General features: G+C 37.8%; 2 protein-coding genes across 2 annotated transcripts in view; one reads left to right on the plus strand and one right to left on the minus strand.

Moving 5' to 3' along the window:
• The first annotated feature begins 1,139 nt into the window (after nucleotides 1-1,139).
• Nucleotides 1,140-6,523, plus strand: LOC147865486 (polyadenylate-binding protein 8-like). Its single transcript, XM_087318311.1, has 9 exons — nucleotides 1,140-1,601; nucleotides 2,740-2,858; nucleotides 2,949-3,605; nucleotides 3,699-3,776; nucleotides 3,965-4,054; nucleotides 4,292-4,435; nucleotides 5,051-5,224; nucleotides 5,385-5,495; nucleotides 5,967-6,523. The coding sequence occupies exons 1-9, from the start codon at nucleotides 1,337-1,339 to the stop codon at nucleotides 6,213-6,215; spliced, it is 1,887 nt and encodes a 628-aa protein (XP_087174437.1). The 5' UTR covers nucleotides 1,140-1,336; the 3' UTR covers nucleotides 6,216-6,523.
• A 2,582-nt stretch (nucleotides 6,524-9,105) lies between these two features.
• LOC147865487 (putative histidine kinase 4) overlaps nucleotides 9,106-10,189 on the minus strand; it is a 7,156-nt gene continuing 6,072 nt past the window's right edge. The window contains 2 exon segments of the mRNA XM_087318313.1: nucleotides 9,106-9,672; nucleotides 9,755-10,186. Coding sequence (XP_087174439.1) covers nucleotides 9,387-9,672; nucleotides 9,755-10,186 — 718 coding nt within the window. The 3' untranslated portion in view covers nucleotides 9,106-9,386.

Raw genomic sequence — 10,189 nt, forward strand, 5'->3', positions numbered from 1 at the left:
GAAACACACATCGGACTTTGTGTGTTTTTGGGGTCGTCGAATGCATGTGGTGTTTCAACTCATCGAGCTTAGAAACTCACATCTGCCTTGTGCTTTTGGGGCTGTCGAATGCCTTTAGGGTTTCGGCTTGGCGAGCTTAGGAACACACATCTGACTTGTGCTTTTGGGGGGCTTTGTTGAATGCCTTTAGGGTTTTGACTCAGCGAGCTTAGAAACACACATCTGACGTGTGCTTTTGGGGGGCTTTGTCGAATGCCTTTAGGGTTTCGGCTCAGCGAGCTTAGAAACACACATCAGACTTGTGCTTTTGGGGGGGCTTGTCGAATGCCTTTAGGGTTTCGGCTCAACTGGCTTGTGTTTTGGGGGTTGTCGAATGCCTTTGGGTGGGTGGGTGGGGGGGGGGGGGTTTCAATTCATCGAGCTTAGAAACACACGTATGACTAGCGTTTTGTTGTTGTTGTTGGAAAGCCTCAGACTCGTGTTCCGAACGCTTGGAAGGAAAGGGAAGGTCCAATGGCAGTCTAATGTTAAATAAAGTGTTGGGATGGAAGGCAAACAAACCCTAGGTGAATGAATATGAATGAAATTAGGGTTTGTTTCTTTCATGTGGGGGTGTGAATTGGATTGAAGCAGGGGAGGGGGCAGGGGAGACAGAGTCTACTAGAAATAGGGGGAGGCAGGGGAAAGGCAAGGGTTGGAGTTGCAGGGTGTGCACGACGCTGCTCTTCCTTCCCTTCCCTCTCTCTCTCTCTCTCTCTCTCTCCCCCTCCCCCTCTCCTTCCTTCTTCTGTCTCTCTGACTTTCTTCCCCTTCCCCTCCTCCTCCTCCTCCTCCTCCTCCTCCTCCTCTCCTTCTTCTTCTTCCAGAAAAAGAAAAAATCAAAACAGAAACCCTAGCCTTCTCCCCTTCCCTTTCTTATCCAACAAACAGGGAAAAAAAACCCAAACAAAATCAAACAAAACCAAAAATCAGACAAAAAAAAAAACACCCCCCCTCCTCCAGAAATATCTTCCTGTGCAGCAACCAACCCTAACCCCTAAAGCTTGGGCCTCAGTCAGAACCAGAAATTATATATACTTATCAGAAACCCCTCCCCCCCCCGACCCTGACTTGAGAACAAGCGGAAAAATTACCTTCCTTATCAGGAGCCCTAACGTGGGTTCTTCTTGGAGCAAGCCCCCCCCTAAAAAAGAAAACCCAAGCGGAAAAAAAAACCGAGCCTTTCTCGTGCACGGGGAGGTCAGGGCAATAGTAGGAAACAACAGAACAATCTTTCTTCTGCCCCCACACATACCCAAGTTTTAGGTCTTGCATTCTTCCGAAGAGTAAAGAAAAGATGGCTCAGATTGTGCAAAACCAACAACAGCAGCAGCAACAACAACAACAAACAAATCAAACACAAGCTATGATAGGACCGAATTCGAGTCAATTTGTCTCGACTTCTCTTTATGTGGGAGACCTTGATACGAGTGTTACCGAGGCTCAACTTTATGAGCTTTTCAACCAAGTTGGGCAAGTTGTCTCTATCAGGGTTTGCAGGGATCTCATTACCAAGCGATCTCTTGGTTATGCCTATGTCAACTATAACAGTGTCCAAGATGGTACGTTAGAAATTGGTTTCTCTTTTTTATTCAAATTTATGTAGGCTTTTCTTTTTATGCCAAATGTATGCATCTTTCTAGCTTTGGTGTGTCAATATCCTTTGTTTAATGTTAATGTTTTTGGTTTCACTGATTTTGTCACACCAAAGTAGTTTTCTATGAGGAATATTGATTGGGCAGCTAATTGTTTAGCTGGTTTCTGTAGGTCTATATATAACTACCATGATGCTATTCTAAAATCGTGTGTGGTTTTTCTTCTAGCTTTTGTAAGCCAAAAGTATGTGCACTACATGGTTTGGTGTATGACAAGTTGATGTCTTTACTAATTTTGTTACGCTAAATTTACGTCTTTGGGATTGCGGTACGAAAAAATTGATGTATTGTGGTGGTTTGTTCATGCCTATCCCAATCACAACGATCTTCATGATGGTGTGGTGAATGTATACATTTTACTAGGTTTTTGGGTTCGCAAGATTTATATATTTTTTACAGATGTGGCCATCACAACTTTATATGCAACCATTATGTCAATCAACTACAACATGTTCAAGACAATTTGCCAAAATCTGGTGCTGCTCCTTTTAGTCTTCTAGTTTTAATATTGCAAATGTATGTGCGTTATGGTTTGATATGTGCCAAAATGATGTATCTTTACTAGTTTGGCATGCCAAATTTATCAACCCTATTTAGAGATATGGTTGGTGATTGAGTATGTGCTCTATGGTTTTATAGAATACGTGTGGCGGTAACAATGGCGCATGTACCTTTATTGTTATTGCTTATGTGCTTGTATGATTTTAAATAAATTTTATCATTTTTTGTTTAGTTCTAGAGTGCAGCTTCTGTACTTGTGTGTAATCATTCTTATGAAGACAAACATCATGTCTTGCTTCTAGTTCTCTATAGTTGATTTGTGTACTTCAGTGGTTTTATAGGATGCCTTTACGGTATATCTGGCAATTAAATTACCTCATGGTAAGCTTAAAACTGAAACATACATGATGTATCAGGTCTAATTTGCTTAAGGTGGCATACATAATCAGGACAGGCGTCTAGATTTTCTGGATGGTTTTTTATTCTTTTACTTCTTATGTTTTTTGTAGAAAATATAACTTTTTTTGTTTCACGAATTTTCTAGCGTCTCGTGCTATGGAATTGCTGAATTTCACTGCTGTTAATGGAAAATCTATTCGCATCATGTATTCTCATCGTGATCCAACTATACGCAAAAATGGATCTGCCAATATTTTTATCAAGGTAAAATCGCAAATTTGTTCTGGAATTATGCAATGGTAGTCAATATCTTGAATTGTTTGCTTTCTGTTCTTGATATATTTACTTTTGCAGAATTTGGACAAAGATATAGACAACAAATCCTTACATGATACTTTCTCAGCGTTTGGTCCAATCCTTTCATGTCGAGTTGCCTTGGATGAGTCTGGTATTTCAAAGGGCCATGGGTTTGTTCAGTTTGAACAAGATGACTCTGCACAGAATGCTATTGAGAAAGTGAATGGAATGCTCATTAATGACAAACAAGTTTTTGTGGGTCCTTTCCTTAGAAAACAGGAAAGAGATCTAGCTACTGCTGGATCTAAATTTAACAATGTGTATGTGAAGAACATTTCAGAGGTTACAACGGATGAAGATTTTCAGAAGATATTTGAAGCATTTGGACCCACTAGCAGCGCTGTTATAATGAGAGATATTGATGGGAAATCCAAGGGTTTCGGATTTGTGAATTTTGATAATGCTGATGATGCAGCAAAGGCTGTGGAAAACTTGAATGGGAAATGGATAAATGACAAGGAATGGTATGTTGGAAGAGCTCAGAAAAAAGCAGAAAGAGAGGCTGAACTTAAAGCTAAATTTGAGCAAGTTAAGAAGGAGCGAGAGGAGAAGCTCCAAGGTGCGAATCTTTACTTGAAGAACATTGATGACAGTGTTGATGATGAGAAACTGAAAGAATTGTTTTCGAGCTTCGGCATTGTCACATCTTGCAAGGTCAGTTAGTTTGAAGTATAGTGAAACTTCTAGTAGCTTTTAATTTTGCTAATTACTTTTAATTCAAGCTATTGATACCATTATTTTGATCAGATTATGAAGACCCCACAGGGTCAGAGCACTGGTTCTGGGTTTGTGTCCTTTACCATCCCTGAAGAAGCAACAAGGGCGGTAGGCTCAATTAATTTTATTTGATTGATTATGAAGTGTCTTGAAATAAAAAATTATTCTAGATGTAAATTTGATTTATGTGTTTGTTCTTCTCTACTGTCAAGTGAATCTGATTGATTAGTTTTAAGAATTGATACTTCCTTTAGATCAATTATCAATCTTACATTTAAATGGACTATACTTGGCAGGTTAATGAAATGAATGGAAAGATGTTGGGGACAAAGCCTCTCTATGTTGCTCATGCTCAAAGGAAAGAGGATCGGCGTGCTAGGCTGCAGGTTGGTGCTATAGATTTAACTATCATATTTCTCTAAGGCATCTAGAATGATCAGCTGTCAGCAATTATGGATTTATTAGTTCATAAATTGTTTTTCTCTTGAGTCGTCTTATTTTGTGTTCTACGGAAGATCAAATTCCTAATGATCACGCATCTTAAATCATCAAGGTTTTGATCATTGAATACACACCGCAGGTTTTAACTTTATTTTTGGGGTTGTGGTGTGGGTTATATCTAGGCTCAATTTGCACAGATGCGAAATTCGGCAGTGAATCCGCCTCCAGTAACAGCAAGCCCACCACCTATGTATCATCCTGGGGCTCCAGGCATGGGTCAACAAGTCTTTTATGGTCAACCTCCACCGGGCATGATGCCTTCTCAGGTATCGTACCTCCAGCCTTAATGTCATTTAGCTATTTTTGTTCTATATTCATAATAAAAGCTATGTAGTTTGACATGCTATTTTTTATTAAAACTTTTATACACTTGTTTAGACATTCATAATAGTAGTACACTTTACATTATAGTTGAACATGTTGGTTCCATCTTATGTAACACATGTTAGTTTTCTATATGCATCATAAAAGCTCAATTTGCATAGTATTTGAACATGTTTTAACATGTTTTTTCTTGTGTATTCATGAGAAACTCATTTTACATAGTGGGAGTTTTGTTGTATACTCATGATATAAAAACTCACTTTATATAGTGTTGTTTTGCTATATACTAATGATAAAAGACATTTCGCATGGCAGTTTGATATGATAATTTGGGCTAACATGCTAATCCAAATAACAAGCCCATCTTACATAGTGGTGGTTTTGTTGTACATTCCTGATATCAGCATACCTTGCTGTAATCATATCTCATGTGGCTGTTCAACATGTTAGTTTGGATTCACATTTCTATGCTGCATATTCATGATAAAAGCACACATGGATAGTGGTTTCATACCCGATCTTATATAATGCATTGTTATATACCTCTATTTTTGCAGAATAATGGATTTGGTTATCAGCATCCAATAATTCCTGGGATGAGGCCTGGCACCCCACAGATGCCAAACTATTTTATGCCAGTTGTTCAAAGGCCAGGTCAGCAAGGCCAACGAATGGGAAATCGACGATCTGGTGCTCCCCTTCAGCCTCCACAGCACCAGCTTCTACAACAGGTGCTACTATCGTGGTTTTTTAATTGAATTTTTGTCTTAATTGGAGGGTTTATTCCAAGGATGAGAAATGAATTGTACTGACCTATTACTTCAATTACTGGGCCACGATTATGGTATTTTGCTATTAAAAAATGTTCTTATATGCGGTGGTTTCATTCAGGCTATGCCACGCACCAATAACCGCCCCATGCGATATTCTCAGACATCTCCAATGCCAATTACTGCACTTGCTTCAGCCTTGGCATCAGCCCCTCCTGAGCAACAGCGGATTGTAAGCACACATACATATAGATAACACAATTTTACTCTTATTTTTTTTCAATCTTTCATTCCCCCCAGAGCAGCACAAGAATAACAAATTTGTATAGTTAAAACAAAATCTTCGGTTCTCTTAAACAACCTTATATGGGTTCTCATGAAATATAAAGCACACACTCATTTCAAGAATCTTCATTCCCTCCAGAGGAGCACAAGAATAGCAAACTTGGATAGTTAACAAACTTCAGATTTCTTTACATACATAATCTATAAGAGTATTCGTAAAATCGAAAGTACTAGCAATTATTTTGGGTTTTGTTACAAAATTAATACAGGTTCTCATGAGATAGAAAGCAGATATATAGTAATCACTCATGCATTCATGAATAGAAAAGCAATGATATATATTTAAAGAAATGATCTCTTTTAAATCATACAAAGTTTACACTAATTTTTAAATACTCTTGTTTTTTGTATGCTATAGATGCTGGGAGAGCAACTTTATCCTCTTGTAGACATAATGGAGCACGATCATGCCGGAAAAGTTACCGGAATGTTATTAGAGATGGATCAGCCTGAAGTGCTTCACTTGATAGAGTCTCCTGAGGCATTGAAGGCTAAAGTTGCTGAGGCAATGGAGGTATTGCAAATGGCTCAAGTAAGTGCATCATCATCAGCAAGTGCCATCGAACAAATTGCAAACCTTTCTTTGAGTGAGCCTCTTGCAACATAAAGGCTGGGACTTGGAAGAAACTCTAATTTTTTCTTTCATCAGACTTTCTTTAAGCGTTTTGCTGTTTTTTGGTGTGTTTTTTTGTTCTGTAATCGGAGTTTTGGGAGTACTTCTGGTTGTTGTGGCTTGTTTTATCTGGAATTATGTAATGTAAAGTCACACATGGGGAAGAAACTAGTAGAATCAAGTCAATGTGGTACAAGTAGTGGATGGTCCAGACTTTTTGTGTTCTGGCTACATTACATTTTCAATGTATGTAGCAAACTCTTTTTTTAATATTTCAAAGACTGCAATATTGTTCTGCTCAATGTTTTCATATAGCTTATTCTTTTGTTTGTTGTATTTGAAAATTTCGACTCTACTGACTCGTGGGGGTAGCTGTTCCTTATATAATATTAAAACTCTGGTGTTTTGAGGAGCTCTAATAAATTAATTGTTTTTTTTGTTGGTTAACAGTTGACTTTGTTCTCTTTTAGTCTAGTGAATGACATCATAATGTAGGTTCAAGGAAAGGCTTTTAAGTAGCAGTGTACTGATTGGAGGTACATGGTTTTCAATGATCTTATAACTGTTTGCCTGTTGCTATGTGGTAAAGAATGCTTGCATATTTCCATGCAATTCGATGTGCTGATAACTTTGCATGAGCTATGGTTTTGAATTGATGATTGCCATTTCATGGCTTGATTGTGATTTGATGTGCATGATTTAGCAATTTTATAGGCTCTGTTTGAAAGGGAAATAAATTATTGTTGGGCATCTAGGGAGAATGAGGAATATCAGAGTATATGTAAAAAAAGCAAGTCTCAGAGTTGATCTGCAGAGTTCTGACTTAGTATTATCATTCATCAATACTGTGTTTGGTTTCATCCTGAAATATATAGGATATATGGTTATTTAGCTTTTCAATACACTGCGTCTTGAGATAATAATTGGTTATTTCAGCCGTCCATCTACATACATCTATGGAGAGGTGAATAATACTAATTACTGAAACTATGTTCAAAAGTTGCATTGAATGCTCGAATTATTGTATAAAGTTATGCCCCCTGCTTTACAATACAATGTATAAGAGCATTAAATGCTTCTCTTAGGAAATATTTTGTTCTCTTACTTTATACTTATCTTAAGAAGAGCGTTTATTAAAAGCTACCTCACAGTTAACTAAGTTCGCAACTGTTTTGCAAGTTTAGGTTTGTACAATGTAAACAATTAGTTTTAGTGCAAATTATACACTTACTAAGTACTAAGTTGGTAACCCCATGACTGAAGTCTTTTTGATACCACTCAATGTTGGTGACAGCAATCAGCATTCTCATGAATTTAGAAGGAAGAATTCTTATTCATGCTAAATTTGCAATATGATCTTAATATAGTGTTGTGCATGTCCTATTGCATTTAATACAGCAATTTATTAGTATTTTTTGACAAGTTAAATGTAATGGAAATATCACGTGTACTTAATTCTAATTGCATGATTCCCATCACCAACACTTCAATGTCGAAGAAACATGGTACATGCCTTAAGCTTTAAAGGCCAATGCCATGATTTTATTTCATTCCAAGTTGTCATTGATAAAGGGTGAATAACCAGGGCAAGTGTGTATACATGATGCACGTGTAGTCAAAGCCACATGAGAAAGTTGCATATGGACAATGTGAATGGAAGATTATTGATCAGGCCACTAATTTCACATCTAGACTGAAATATTTCGTGATTTAAATCACTTAACCTTTTTCAATTTAAATAGTAGACTGCATTCTTAAGAGAGCCTTTGCGAGGAAAAGGATTGCATTTTTATCATATCGACCAATGTGCCATAGATCTTTTTATCATGAGCACACTTTGATTTCGTGTTGTAGACCCTTGTGGGAAATGTCTTTCCTTTTAGCCCTATAATTGGTTTTTCCACTTTTTATTGTAGTTTTTATGTGTAAAAAGCTACATGCGTCTTGAGATAATCAGAACATGTGCCATTGTAAAAATCTCACATGCTCACCCTGGCAATGCATTAGAGATTATTTATGTTCGTGTTGTCTAATATTGGTACTTAAAGCTTAAATTACAACTCAGGTTTTTCAAATAAAAAGGGAAAATCCTAAGTTTTAGCTAAGATAAGATTTCCTAGTCACACAATGTTTTCTGTAATACAAATCTGAAATTTAACGAAGCAACCAAAACCACAAAGAAAGGATACGAGATAGAGAACTAAAGGTTTGTACATTCAGTAGACTGAAAGCATTTCATCGGAAAGCATATATAGATAGATTGCAATATCATGGGAACTGTGCCAAACCTACAAAGACAAACGGAATAACTTCCACAAGGTAAATATATCGAATGCGCATATGCATGCACACATACAATATATGTGCATAGATGTATGTGCACACTATCATAGTAGAATTTATGGGCACAGGGGAAATATGGGAAGCCTAAAGTTTTGATCAAATAAAAAAATGCATAGATTTTCATAATGGTTTTTTCCATAAAATTAGGCCTAGGTTTTCGTGAGTCCTGATGTGTTATGATTTTTAGAGGCTATAATATGCTGCTATGTTTCTTGACTTGGGATAACGAGAGAAGAGATAATCGAGGAAATCTCCAATTGATTTTGTGATACATTTTATCCATGAGATATGATTCAACCAAAGCACATGGGAATTAGACCTTGAGCAGGAACAAACACTCTTTCTTGCTTTTATAATTTTGGACATCCCAAAAAACAAAGCATATATTCAAAATTTTGCCAAAATGATTTCACATTCCGATTCATGAATACAATAGTGTTTACATGGTGGATTTCAGTAGAAATTTAGCTATCCATATGGACAAGGGGGAGGGCTTTTTTTCGGGGGCGGGGGGGTGGGGGGGGGGGGGGGGGGGGGGGGGGGAAGGGATATGTATTGTAGGATTACAGAAGCATATGAACAAAAGCTCAATACATTGAGGTCTTTTAGCTTCAACTTCCTATAACAAGGTAACAACAGTAATGACAAGAATCCGAAAATCACCCACTTGCCCAAGTTAAGAACAAATATACATACACACAACACAAATATGCTGAGTTTTGGACTTGGGTTGTTTTATCTTGGGGTAATATCACCTTGCTATAGTAATGCCATATGCTAGCTTAATGGCTATGATTTTTTTTTAGCATTTTATCATTGATTTCATGTCATTATAACTTGTCCACCACCACCATTGATGCTTGACTGTAGCTCCAAGCATTTGGCCACCACTCTATATAATTGCTCTTCCTCGAACGGTTTCGATACATATCCATCCATTCCACATCGTTTGCATTCATCAGGCGTCGCTTGAATGACGTCGGCTGTCATTGCAAAAATTGGGACATGCCATATTCCGTCAGCCACTTTTTCTTCATACCCCCCCAAACTTTGCTCCGTTGCCACAATCTTCTTCTCAATACTTCTTATTTGTCTGGTGGCCTCGAATCTGTTAAGAAAATAACCACAAGCACCACCCTAAACAAAAAATAAATGAGATTCATCAAGGCTTTTTGTTTAACTTTCCTTACCCATCCATCTCTGGCATTTGGATGTCCATCAAACAAGCATCAAAAGTATGAGGAGGCTGAAGCAATGCAATGGCAGCTTTACCACTCTCACAACATTCAACACTGGCTCCATATTTTTTCAGGGCACCTGCTGCAACCCGACGGTTGACAAGGTTATCATCAACCACTAGTATGTTCTTACCTTTGATAAGCTTGTGTAGTTTTTCACGCCGACCACCTCTAACACATTGCCCTTGTATCCCTTTGCTTTCTAGGCCTAGAGCTTGTTGAAGACATGCTGCCATTAAGCTGGGCCGCAATGGTTTCATTATGACTGTTTCCACAAACCCCATTGCTTTTGCTTTTTCGGTCTCTCGGGGGGTTATGGCAGTTGCCAGCAGAATCATTGGCAGTTCTTTCTTGTGTATTCTCCATGTGGTTGAACTTTGCTGCCTA

This window comes from Azolla caroliniana, unplaced genomic scaffold (genome assembly GCF_043228905.1).
Source record: "Azolla caroliniana isolate FFs.n. ecotype wild unplaced genomic scaffold, voAzoCaro1.0.p SCAF_4, whole genome shotgun sequence".
Taxonomy (NCBI): Eukaryota; Viridiplantae; Streptophyta; class Polypodiopsida; order Salviniales; family Salviniaceae; genus Azolla; species Azolla caroliniana.